This window comes from Eumetopias jubatus, unplaced genomic scaffold (genome assembly GCF_037043125.1).
Source record: "Eumetopias jubatus isolate StellerSeaLion01/CBP00866 unplaced genomic scaffold, mEumJub1_p1.0 scaffold_1, whole genome shotgun sequence".
NCBI classification, from domain to species: domain Eukaryota; kingdom Metazoa; phylum Chordata; class Mammalia; order Carnivora; family Otariidae; genus Eumetopias; species Eumetopias jubatus.
In genome coordinates this window covers 195,440,597-195,454,120 of record NW_028274807.1, presented here as the reverse complement: position 1 = coordinate 195,454,120, position 13,524 = coordinate 195,440,597, and the positions used below count along the sequence as shown (strand labels likewise).

Genomic DNA, 13,524 nt, shown 5'->3' with positions numbered 1-13,524 from the left:
ACTTCAAGCTAGATTAGTCTGATGACAATGATAGTAATAATCATGATGCTAAAACAACTAAACTGTGGAGAGCTGTCTAAGGCTCACAGAACACTTGATCTTAGCTTTGGAAACCAAAGTGGCATTTATTAAGTGCCTACTGAATGCCATTTGCTTACTCTTTGTATTTGCATTTCTTTGTTCCTCACAGCGGCTCTAGGAGGTGGAAGGTGGTTTTTGCATTTTCTCAGGTGGTGCTGCTGGGCTTGAGAGGGTCAGTGACTTGCCTGAGGTCCAAAAGCAGGGACATGGGAGACCCAAGACCCCAGTAGGGCAGTAACATGCTTCCTGGAAAGGAACACCAATTCTGGTTTCCATGACCAGTTCTTTTTCCTCTTCTCCCCAGTTCTGTGGTGTGATGTCCCTCCTACTCTCCCTAAAGATTAGAGCCACAATGAGCCCACTTCTTTTCCCTGAGTAATTAACCACATGCTCCTGCCCAGTGGTCAACTGTGCTTTGCCGCATCACCTCTACCTAGGACGCCAAGTGGCTACAGCAGGCAGCTGGGGCAGCGTGCAAGGGCGATGGAGCTGGGGCTTTGGGGTCGGGACCTAGTTTTGAACCCTAGTTCTGCCACATGTAGCTAGCTGCACATCTTGGGGCAAACCACATCAGTCTGAGCCATCAGCCCACCAACGGAAGCTTGAGTAATCGAATCACCCACAGAGTTGCTGCCAGAATTACCTGAGCCCGGGCACAGGAGGCCCGCACCGAGGGCAGGATGTGAAGGAAGGGGTGTTATTTGAAGAGCAGCGCAGACGGCCTCCAAGCGTGTTGGTCCATGTGGCTACCCCAGGCTCCCGAGCAGAGTACATCATCACGATTCTTGGGATTTATATTGCATTGGGATTGCTTGAATAAGTGTCCTGCCTGCGTGCTTCTGAGGAGACTGAGCAAGAGGGCACAGCTGCAGAGCACCCGTGATTTATAGCTTCCAATTTAAAAAAGCCCTAAAGAAGAAAAGGAAGAGAAAGAGAACAAGAAATTCCGTGGGAGTAGGGGTTAGTTTATTTATTGTTTGTTTATTCACTAGACCCAGTGCCTGGGACAGTGCCTGGGAAAGAGTAAGAGTTTAAATATGTGTTGAAAGAAGAACCCCTACAGCCATCTTGCCCACTCCTCCTAAGTGTCCGATGTGGATGATCTTGTTGGGGTCTCACCCCAGCTCTGTGCCATGTGGCGTGGAGACAGAGGCCCCACAAGGTAGAAGCCACCAGCTTGAGGTCACATAGCCAGAAAAAGTGGCCCGGGAAGAACTCAGAAACTGTCTGGCTTTACCTCCTTCTGCTTCATGAGCAGAAGTGAAGAGACAAGTTGAGCTGCTCCAATGTCTTGCCCTGAAACTGGACGGCCCCAGGGCAGGGTTCTTTCAGGGATACTTTGAGACAGAACTCAGGGTTTCTAAATCAAGCAAAGTTACTCTAGTTACCAGTCTCCTCGTGAATATGCAAATGTAGCTTGATCCCCCACACATCCCGAAGCATTCACAGATAAGAAGCCGCTAATTTGGGACTATCTTTCTTATTAATCTTTAATTACTCATTACAGAAGTATCAGAAATTAGCATAATAAGAAGTGCTAACTAATTACATCGTGGATCCTTTTTCGGTCAGGATTTATTGTTCTGTTAACAAAACCAATCGATTGAAATAATCTCTGTAAATTCATTAAGATATACAAACAGTGTCAACTCAATAATGAAGACAGAGCAATTAAGATAATTAAAAGTAGACATGCTAGTTATTTTAGAATAGTTAAGGGGAAAAATATTTTTTTTACCCCAAATTGTCCCCTTATATAAAGAGACCCATTAGAGGTCCCATTAACCCTCACTGTACATCTGCTTGTTAGTTTTCAACATAAATGATCAGCTTTGAGACTATTTACATAATTATTTTGATGAATAGAAAGATACTCTGAACTTTTTTTATTTGAGGCCTCAATAGTAAAATCATGAACTCTGTCCCCCTAATGGGTAAGAGAATGGATCAAATTTGTTCGTGAATTTATGCTGAAAGCCTGAGGTGATAAAAGGAACCACTAATTAACAGTAACTTTTACACATTGATTGTTTTATTATAAGCAACGTATGTGAAAATTTTAAACAATTCCGAAAAGTTCCCATTTCCTTGCTGTTTGCCACATATTATTCCAAGTTTTTCCATGTATATGAACATACATAATTTTTGCACAGCAATAGAATCCTGTTTTCCACAATATTCAGCAACTTTCTTCTATACTCATATCGGCAAGCAAGTATATTTGAAGAGCAGAGCATTTCATCTCCTCTAGCTGATGTTAATTATTTAACCAGTTCTCCTTTGCTGGGCATCATGCTGTTATGGGTCTCTTTTCCGCTCGAGAGTGCTGCAGAGAATGGACTTGGGCATGTGTTTTTGCAGGGTTGGGTATGCTTCTATTGAATAGTATCTAGAAGTGAAATTGCTGCCCCAAAGGGTAGGCACATATGTAGGTATTATGAGAATGTCCATCAGGTAGGATGTTATAACATTTACACACTTAGAATGCGTACAGGCATACCTTGGAGATATGGCAGCTTTGGGACCAGACCACCGAAATTTAGTGGGTATTGCGATAAAGTAAGACAAATGAAGTTTTTGGTTTACCAGTTCATATAAAAGTTACGTTTACGCTATACTATAGTCAGTAAGTGTGCAATAGCATTTTGTCTAAAAGACAATGTATGTACCTTAATTTTAAAATACTTTATTGCTAAAAAATGCTAATCATCATCTGAGCTTTTAAGTGATGATCCCAGAGCACCATAACAAATATAATAATGAAAAAGGTTGAAATATGTGAGAATTACCAAAATGTGACAGAGAGACACAAAGTTAGCAAACGCAGTTGAAAAAATGGTGCCGATAGACTTGCTCTGCAGACAATTGCCAGAAACCTTTAAGAAGTAACCTTGTAAAAAAATAAAGAAACAGTATCTGTGAACACAATAAGACAAGGTATGCCTGTATTAGCTCCATCTGCTGTAACAAAATAACAAACTGGGTGGCTGACATACAGAAAATTATTTTCTTAGTCGCAGAGGCTGGAAAGTCCAAGCTCAAGGTCCAGTAGGGTTTGATTTCTGTGAGGATGTGTGCTCATGGAGAGAGAAAGAGAGGGGGAGCAAGCTCTGTCATGTCTTCCCTTATGTGTGCGCTAATCCCATCATGAGGCCGGACCATCATGACCTCACCTAGCCCTAATCACCTCCCAAAGGCCCCAATCTCCAAATACCACCACACTATGGGATAAGGCTTCAACATGCAGTTGGGGGGGCGGAGGTAGACACATTCAGTCCATTACACCAACACTTTGAGGGTTCTAAATAGTGGATTGATAATTGGTGGATCTCCCCGTGAATTACCTGGAACTGTCCCTCTCAATGCTAAGTATGTTTCACCAATGATGCCTTGCCACATCATGGTCAGGGTTTTTTTTTCTCCATTACCTTATATTTCTACACTGGCAACATTGCTCTACTTAGTAATATGGTGTATGTAAGTTTTTCTGTCTGTTTAAAATGGTTACTTGCCTCCGTCTAGAGGGAGACCCCACTGCAGGCTCTTGTAAGTCCAGGGGGATGGGAGGTCTGAAGCTCCGTCCAGAATGCCCTGCAAATCTGTTTGAGTGCATTGTTCTTGTCGGCTGGATTCCATTTACGGGAGAGGACATTATCATTTCACCCTTCATTACACTGTCAGTTTTCTCCTGCTGGCTGGGTAGATGTGTGAGGAGACATTTCAGAGTTTTAGGGAGAGAGTAAAGAATACATTCTTGTTTTACCATGGCGGAAGCCCTTGTTTGTTGTTTGTTTATACAAGTCTACTTCATCATTGCCGCTTAGTTTTCAGGGCCCTAATAGGGAGGGGAGGAGAGGGGGGTAAATAGTGGAAAAGCCTTTCCTTGGCCATTTCAGTCATTTTTGCATGTTTGCCTGTAAGAAGCTCACTGGCTAAATGCATCTTATATATTATACTGAAAAGCTTCCAATTCAGGTCTTTTGGAGAATAAACATGAAATGATAATGTTAAAAACTGTTTTAGCTTTCATGGGCAGGGTATTGCAAAATCTAAGACTGATGAACTAAATGATCGAATTATAAAAGAATAGAAGAAATATGAGAGTGATTTTGTGCAGCCGAAGTTAAAATTTAAGGTCAAACCACTGGTGCATGAAGAGAGATGTCACTGACAAGAGAAAAGGCATATTTTTCTGATTTGCTTTGAAGTCTAACTACAAGCCATGCATTAAATTAACAATATTATCATAAAAATGAGGGTGCTAATTCTGTCCGATACTGAAATTTGAAAAATGATTTTACAGAAGCCTAAGCCATGCATTAAATGAACACAGTATTAACTGGACTGATATTATTAAATCAATTTAAATGCCTCCTGCAGCCTGTGTTTGTGCTGAGCTGAACAGAGAAGAGCATCATTTGTTAGTTCAACCCAGAACTTTCTGGTGCCCTGGTTTCAATTTGCAGGATTTTCTTTAGAACTGTTTCTCCAGTGCTTTGTCTGCTATGGATTTGCTTTTTAAAGTAATCGATTCCGTATTAAAAGTATGAGGATGGTATTTTCTTGCAGTGCTCATTTGTTCTGTACTACTAATTACGTCCAGTCGTGTTTCAAATTACACAAGAAGCTTTTGTAATGTAGAAGATCCCTGGGATGCCTCTGTTGGTGAAAATACTGTGGGTTCATCTGCTTCGTTACATAAGCCCTCCACATTTTCATTCTAAAGGTTGTTTAATCAAAAGCGCACTGATAAAACCATATAAATATTTAATGGAGTTCTAGTAATTCTACATCACTTTCTTGCATTGCATGAGTGTGCCAGCATTTTAATTCTATTTTTGTGTGTGGGTGTGTGTGTGGAACTTAGGATTCCCTAAAACATACCCACTTACTTCATTTACTTTCTGTTTATCTGTTTTTTTGAAAGGGGTGGAGATTCTTTTGTTTTGTTTTTTCCTCTGTGTCATTTTTTTTTTTTGTCTAGGCTTTGTTTCTCTTCTTTTCCCTCTATAATCTTCTCTATGACTTTGCTTTTCATTTCTTTGTTCTGATTATTCATTTAACAAATTCTATTCAGTGCTAAGAATTAAGTATTGTACTAGGGCTGCCTCTGTAAATAAGGAAGACAGGTTGTCCCCCACTGTGGACCTGGAGGTTCTGTGTGTGTGAGTATTGGGTGTGGGGATAAGCGGGAAGCAGGTGCTCACAGCAGAGTGGGGGCGTTACAGTCTTTGAGGGAGCAGGGAGGGCAAGTAACCAGCTGGGGACTCAGTGATGGCTTCTCAAAAGAAGTGATGACTCAGGGGGTGGAATCTACAGGAGGAAGGTGCTCTTTGCAGGTGGTGGTCACTTCTCCCCCACCCCCAGGAAGTACAGGCCTGGTGGGGATTGACTGAAAGGGGTTCATTGTCTGGACTTATTGGAGTTGGGGGTGAATGTGGGAGGTGCAGTGGGCGGGGAGGTGGTTGATGATAAAAAGAATGGGGCTGGATTGAGAGAGTCAGGCCAGACCCAGCAAGTCTGGTCAGCCACATAGAACAACTGAGACTTCATCTAGAGGCAGTGGAGGACATGAGGGTCAGCTGTAGGGTGACGTGTGGGGATGCCCCCCTAAAGTTTCTCCTTCTTAGTTAGGTCTCCCCTCATCCTCTTTTTTAGGCAACTAATGGTCTTCTGACCTGAAAGCTCCATTGCTTTCATCCTCAAGTCCAGCTTTCAACATGAAGTAGGGTTGAGTTCTCACTATCATCCAGAGCCCAGAGTCAGCTGATTTTCACTCTTGGGCTCTAGGCTTCGATTTACATGAGCCAGCATGTGACACAATTCTACACCAGTGCCAAAGCTTGTGTGAGCCTTGGTGGGCGAGCCCAACCCATTTATTCTTTGTGTTTGGATCTTTCTCCAACATGTTCTGGCCATTCATTTAATGAAACTTAAAGCTTGGATTTCGTATTTTAGATCATCATTAAAATTCCCAGTGAGGATTTTGCTGAGTCCTTAAGATGGTAGATGTAGGGGAATGGTTACAAGGACTTCACAGAAGGAAGGAAAAGGCAGATGGCGATGCGTCCTTGCTGTCAGAGTGCAGAGTTGTGTGGTTGGCATGGGAGAAAGGGAAGGACAGTTCCTGAGAGAAGAGAGGGGTGAGATGTAGTCTAACCCTTGAAGAAGATCATGGGTTTACCACAAGCCGTTTTTGTTTTTCGGATGGACCATGGCAGCATCCTAGATGAGCACTTTTTATCATGAAAAGGGAAAACAGCCATTATCTTTAGATTTAATGAGCATATTCTTTTACAGATAAAAGTAAGAAAAAGTGGGATTAGTCCCTCTCTAAGATTCATTCCTGGTAGTGAAAGGCAGCAAACTCAGATGGCGGAACAAAATTCCATCTGGCCAACGATGATGGTGTGCACTGCATCCAGTTCTTTAGATGACTGATATCTGCTTGTTTAAGTAGGGATGAAGGAGAGCTGTTTATCGGGCCACTGTATCCTAGGGCTAGAGGTGACCAGATCTTCAGTTGTGAATTGATAGGGTCATCCCACATTATTGTTTCACAAAGTAGAAATCTAGGGAACATCCATTAAAATGTAGAAACTGGAAGGTTTCCAAACGGAGAGCTACTGGGAGCTTGGAAACAGTTTCACATGCAGGGTGCCCTTGGTGTTGCCCTAGGGAGGAGCACCAGGCAGCGTGGTGAGCATGCACAACCAATGGGCCTCCTTGGCACAGCTGCCTGGTGTGTACCATTCGCTCACATGGATGGCTGAGCCCAACTCCCTTCGGTGATACAGACCAGATTGCTCAGCATAGCTTTATCCTGATGCAGTCAAGGGAAATTAGTCAACTGCAAGCTTGGATGATGCCACTAACAAGCTGGCGGGGGTTCAGAAGAGCAGATTCCTCCACTGTGGCCACGGCTCACACAGTGATGGGGAGCATGGTTTTGATTACTGCACATGTTCCTCCCTGATGAGGGCAAGAACATCTTGGTCTTCTTTACTTTCTAGCCTCTTCGGCAGCCCCCCACGTGTGCAGGCCTTCACACTAGCAAAACAATTTCAAGTCTGTTGCCTCATTGGATCCTCACAGGAGCCCCTGGAGGATAAATGGAAGATGAATTAGCACCTTCTTATGCATAAGAATGCAGGACCTGAGGTTCAGTGACTTTCCCAAGGCCACACAGGGAGTATATGGCAGAGGCAGAACATGGACCCAAGTGTCCTGACTCTCACCTCAGACTACACAACCCGATAGGAATCAATATTGGTAATGTGTATTAGGCAGAATGTAGATAAAGCTCAAAATTTTCCTGGCAAATGGAATCAGGAACTTTGGGAGTACAAGGTACAGAACGACTGAATAAAGCCTGCTTCAGCATATAGGCATCTCATGATCTCATGGATGTGGAGCAGGACAGCTGCATGTTTGGTACCATGTTTCAGCAGTGTCATCAAAGTCCCACACTGGCTCCATCTTCCTGCGCTTTGCTCTCCATCCTTAATCTTGTCACCTTATGGTTGCAAAATGGCTGCTGCAACTGTGCAGTGCATCCCAAGTGGGAAGGAAGGCAGTGGGTAGAGAAGAGTTTTCCTTTAATGGCAAGAAAAAAAAATTCACTGAAAATGTCCAGAAAATCACTCCTTATGTTTTGTTGGCTGGGGATGGGTCACGTGACCACCTCTAGCTTCAAGACAGGGCAGGAAGGCATGCAGCCAGCCAAGGAGGATGGGATGGCTGTGATTGGCTAAGACTGCTTATGCTTCTGGCTTTAGGAATGGGCATCTTGTCTCCCTTGACCAACTCAGTCAGCAAGGGAGGTGGAGGACAGGGGGATGGCTGCTTTTTCCAGCAACTTCCAGCGTCAGTCCAATATGGACTGAGAATGTTGGAGGAGCTCTTCTTCAGGTTGGACTGTGAATTGCTTCCTGCATCCTCAGATGGTGTTCCATTTGTTGACTGAAAGTCATGCTCTCATTTGTCAATAGCTGATTTCAGAATCACATAAACGTGTTTTTCCTCTGTGCCACTTCAGAGGAGAGCTAAGCTCTATGACCGTTGAGCTGTAATTTTTTTCAAATGCTCTGCATGACTAAGAACAAAGATTAAAGAGGGAGCAAAAGTCTGACTGATGAGAAGCACAGAGGCTTTGGGGGCCAGAGAGGAGAAATTGGGGGCTTTGAGAGCCTGAGGTGATTGGCTGTGAGGTCAGACTGCCTGGGTTTGAATCTGGACTCCACCCCTTGTGGACTCCCTGGTGACTTTGGGCAAGTTGATCGTCCTTGCTCTGCCTTGGTTTCCTCATCTGTAAAGGGGGCATGGTTGGAAGGGCTTACCACATGAGGTTGAGGTATGCCGTGAATGAAGTCTAGCCTGTGCCTAGATGAAGTGAGTGCTCAGTAACAGTGAGTTGTTGATGTCATTATCACTGCTCCTGCCTGCTTAGCAAGCACTTCGGCACTGAAACAGGATGTGTCACTGTTGGAGCAGCTGCGTGTCTGGCCCTTTTCAGTCTGTCCCTGCAGTGTGCCCAGAGCAGTGGGCCCATGCTCATCCCTTTAGTCACTCACTTCCCTGTGCACAGCCCTCCATGGTCCTCACTGTGCACACACTTAAAGTCTGAACTCCTTAGCCAGGCTTTGCTTGAGAGCTGGACCTGTGAGAGATGGTTCTGGTTCCTTTCCTCTGGAGCTCTGGGCTGGGCTTTTGGTAGCTGGAATGGAAATGTGATGACATTCATTGAACACATTGTTTTGGGGCACCGACTGTGGGCCCAGCCCTGTGCTTGTCACAGGGAGCACACTGAGGAACCAGATATGGACCCTGACAATGTGGGCCCACCTGTGGGAAGGGACCCAGGCACCAAGCTGTCAGAATTTGGGAGTTCACAGGAAAGGAGCCTCAGCTACACCAGAGGTTGCTTCCCAGAGGAGGCAGGGATGAGCTTACCCAGAGGATGAACAGGAGTCAGCTGGGAGAGGCCAGAGCAAGAGCTCCAGGCAGAGGACCCTGTGTGGGAGGAGAAGATGGGATGTCTCAGAGGGCAGGAAGGGAATCAGGGCTGGCTAGTGCTAAGTTTCTTGAGAGGGCTAATGAATGAGTGAAGCTGGAAAGGACAACAGGGCCAAGTGTCCAGAGCCCTGCCACACCCTGGGAAGGATTATCTGCAGAGCAGTGGAAAGTGTGAATGGGTTGGCAGGAGGCGACATGACTTGATTGGTGTTTTAGAAGGGTCCAGCCTAGCCACAGTGCAGAGAATCATGCTTAAGTTTCCACTTCCTTGCTGTGAGCTTTGGACAAAAAAAAAATGGTCATATTCCGGGTATTCTGGGATAAAAACTAATGGGAAGGCTGACATTGGCCTGTGTGGGAGGTGGTACCACTGCTTGTGAGCAGTGCTCTGACCGGAAATCAGAGAGCCTCCCAGAGTGACGGGGGAACATCGAGGCTTCTCCTTTCCTCCATTCTGTTGTCACTGACGTGTGACCCATGCACAGGTCCTTGCACTCCAGAAAACCAAAGACAGGAGCTGGAGCTATATTCGCCCAAGTCTGGGATGCTCTTTAGACCTCACCTGGATCATGTACTGTCTGCTGTGGCCACAGAGCCCCAGTGTTTGGAGCCACCCCTGAAGGATTGTCAGTTAACTGTGTATACCCTTAACACTGCTATATACTGGCACGTGCTCTAGAACTTTCTCTCTCAAACAAGAGAAGAAAACCTAGCACTTAAGCACAATTTTATCTCGGGGCACCAATTGGGAAGGTCACCTGTGTGAATGAACTGAGCCTGTAGTTATGTTGCTTTTTTGTTTGTTTGCATGTATCCTTAAATTATCTGGTACCCCTCAAATGATTAATTAAGTGTATCCTCTTGGCTATTTCATCTCTTTGCAGTATAATGAGGAACTTCACTACGTGGAACCTTGCCTGAATGGGACGTTGGTGCAAGCTGACAGGACAAACAAGGAGGTAGGGCCTGCAGCTGGGCAGGTGCATCAGAGGTCATGGTGCAGCCTCGTCTCCCTTACAGTGCTTGCTGACAGTAATTCTGTTCTAATTTTTATAAACTCATCATAGTATTGGCCTTTTATTGAGGGCCTTGGAACCCCAGTGTATAGAACATTTATGAAGAGGCACAGATAAAATCATGGCAGTAAAATAATTATGTTGAGTTCGGAAGCTCAATAGTTCCTAAATAATTGCATCGGTTTACTTTTTTTCTTATTCTATGCACATCCGGTGTTGTGCTTGATACCTGTGTTGACACCATTGGAAGAATATGGCTTTTGCTGAGATTTCAAAGAAAATTGAAACTACTTGCTAAATCTCTTGTTGCTCTTACTATAATTGATCAAATAATTGTTGGGGTAGCTATTGGGGTAACTTGTCTCCCGGGTTAGAAGGTAAGCTTTATGAGCATAGGGATGATATCTGCTCACTGCTCTATATTCAATGCTCTGAGCATTGCCTGCTGCAAAAATATTGTGGAACAAAAGGAAGATGTGTTAAAGGAGGACCTCAGGAAGTGGGGTAGAAGTTGTCCTTCTAGTTGGAGCATTCTAGGAAAATTCCCAGAATAGATTTCAATAAAATAAATCCTGATTCTCTTTAGCCATATTTATTCTTTATTTTTATTTTTTTGTAGAGAGAGAGCACACAAGTAGAAGAGGGAAGTGCAGAGGGAGAGGGGGAGAGCATCTTAAGCAGGCACCACGCTCAGTGCAGAGCCTGATGTGGGGCTTGATGTTGCGACCCTGAGATCGTGACCTGAGCCAAAATCAAGACTGAGCCACCCAGGCGCCCCTTCCCTTAGCCGTCTTTAAATTTGTCAGTACAAAGCACTGCAGCTACCACCATACCACCCCCGACAGGGCCAAGTAACAATCTAGGTTGAAGGTGTGGCTGTGGCTGCAATAATATCACACCTCCTGGGACACAGAGCTGCCATTACTCATATTGTTTTGTTATATCTGCCGTGCAGTGCTGCTCCTCCCCTGGAGAGCAGACTCCCATGAGGTTGGCTGAGGGCAGTGGCAAGGCAGGTTTCTGTGAGGCACTGCCTGTTCTGGGGAGACCCCCTGGCTCAAAGGGGCAGGGAGTGGCATTGGTACTATCTTAGGTACAGATGGTAGAAGCATTTGGATGGGCATCTCTGAGGGAGTGAACAACACAGGATTAGGAAAACTTTATTCCAGCTAGAATACACAGTGAGAAGGAAAAATTATATCAGAGTTAATATGCACACTTCAATTTGAGGGAGAAGAAACACCATAATAAGCTTTATGTTTGGAGGGAGAAAGAAGTACATTGTAGTCCAAAGAACAAGTGTATCTAGAAAATGTTTGTTCATGGTCATTTTGTAGAGTAAGGTAGGGAAGAATGACTTAGATCTCAATTTATCTTTTTAAATAATTTTAAATTATTTAAAACTTATTGCCAGATTTTCCTAGGAACCTTCCCCTTGTTTGACCATTGCCTGGATCTGGATTCCACCCCCTTCCCAATAGCGTAGCATTGAAATGTTCTCCAGAGCCTCAGATAGGTGTCCAGTGATGGTGCCTGCAACATTAAATAGAAAAGATGCTTAAAATGATCAAGACCTCCCTTCAGGCTGCTTCCCAAATAAACAAGGAGCAGTGTGATATTTGGATATCTGAGGTCTTACGAAGGAGAAAATTGTTAGAGAAAGTGGGATGAGCATTTATTTAAAATTGTCTTTGAAATTGTATGGATATTGAAGACTGGAGTGGTTTTGAATGTAAAAATTTATCTGGACATCTGATTCTGCCAATGGGGAGTAGCCACATTCCAATCAGATTCTCCTCCTTACAACTAAAACACCCTGGATGTAAACGAACACACAAGTATAGGAAGACTCTGCAAGGTGAGGTGCCTTAACCTAAAGACACGGAGCTGAGTTCCCTGGGTCTCCTTGTTGATTCCCACCATATGTCTGAATGGAGCATTCCAGAAGCCTCCTTCCTGTACCTACAATAGGCAGAGACCAAAAACAATAATTAAAAAAAAAAATCTAAGAAAAGTCTGACCCTTCTAGCCAAACAGCCAGGAAAGGGATAGCCTCATAACAGAAAACCTTTGTGATAATACCTTTCCTACTCCAGACAAACACCAGTGGAACAATAGACTAACCCTCCACAGCTTCAGCAGGGCTGAATGAGAAATTGACCTTCCATCCCACCCACACCCACTTGGCCCTTATGCTACACCTCAGCACAGAGACCTATGGCTAAGAAAAAGATTATATAGGATCCGGAGTCTCACAAATGCCTGGAAAACAAAAGAAAACCCCTTGTCATCCCCCAAACCAGGAAAATCACAACACGAATGAGAAAAGACAACAGAAGCCAATATTGACATGAATCAGATGTTGAAATTATAAAATTGCTTCAACAAGCAATTAGGAATTCTCTTGAAACAAATGAAAAAAAAATAGCAAATCTCAGCAAAGAAATAGAAGTTATTAAACAGAGCCAAATGGAAATTATAGAACTGGAAAATACAGTCACCAAAATAGAAACTCACTGGACCAGCTCAATAGTAGAGTGGAGATGACAGAAGATAAAATCAGTAAACGCCAGGACAGATCAATAGAAATTACCCAATTTGAACAGCAGAGAGAAAATAGACTGGAAGAAAATGAACAGGGTCTCAGGGACATGTGGGGCGATAACAGAAGAGCTAACATTCATATCACAAGAGTCCCAGGAGAGGAGAGGGAGAGCAGGACTCGATATATATTTAGAAATATATGGGCTGAAAACTTCCTAAAATTAGTGAAAGGCATAAACATACATATTCAAGAGGCTGAGCAGATTCCAAATAGGACAAACCCGAGTCACTCCATGGCAGGGCATATCATAAACATAATTAGACAAGGGGAAAAATAACTTGATAGCAACAGAGAAAAAGGGCACATCGCTTAGATTGCCAATTTGAATGACAGCAGACTTCTCATATGAAATCATGGTGGCCAGAGGAAGTGGCAGAGTATTTTTTAAGTATTGAAAGAAAACAACTGTCAATCCAGTATTCTAAATTCAGTGAAAATGTCCTTAATGAATGAAGGGGTTAGAGAGACATTCAGATGAGGGAAAACGATGCAAATTTTTTACCAGCAAATCTACTTGTAAAAAATGGCTAGAGAAGTTCTTTAAATAAAAAGGAAAAAAAACAAAAACAGAAAAAGGCTTGAAACTTCAAAAAGGAAAGAATATCAGAATGGGTAAAAATAGGAGTAGTATAATAGAGTATCCTAATTATCAGATTATTAAGTCACATTGGATAGTTGAAGCAAAAATTATAGCATTGTCTGATGTAGAGCCCACTGTTGCTGAAGAAACAAGCCAATTATATTTTAAAAGTACGGAAGGTAAAAGGACCTAATTAGAAATAAGATTTCCACATCTTGCTGGAAGTG

General features: G+C 43.6%; 1 protein-coding gene across 2 annotated transcripts in view; it reads left to right on the top strand.

Moving 5' to 3' along the window:
• Nucleotides 1-13,524, top strand: part of CACNA2D3 (calcium voltage-gated channel auxiliary subunit alpha2delta 3) — an 889,368-nt gene that overhangs the window by 407,613 nt on the left and 468,231 nt on the right. For both annotated transcript variants that reach the window (XM_088022023.1, XM_028124497.2), the window contains exon 9: nt 9,981-10,055. In XM_088022023.1, coding sequence (XP_087878149.1) covers nt 9,981-10,055 — 75 coding nt within the window. The remainder of the gene's footprint in view (nt 1-9,980; nt 10,056-13,524) is intronic.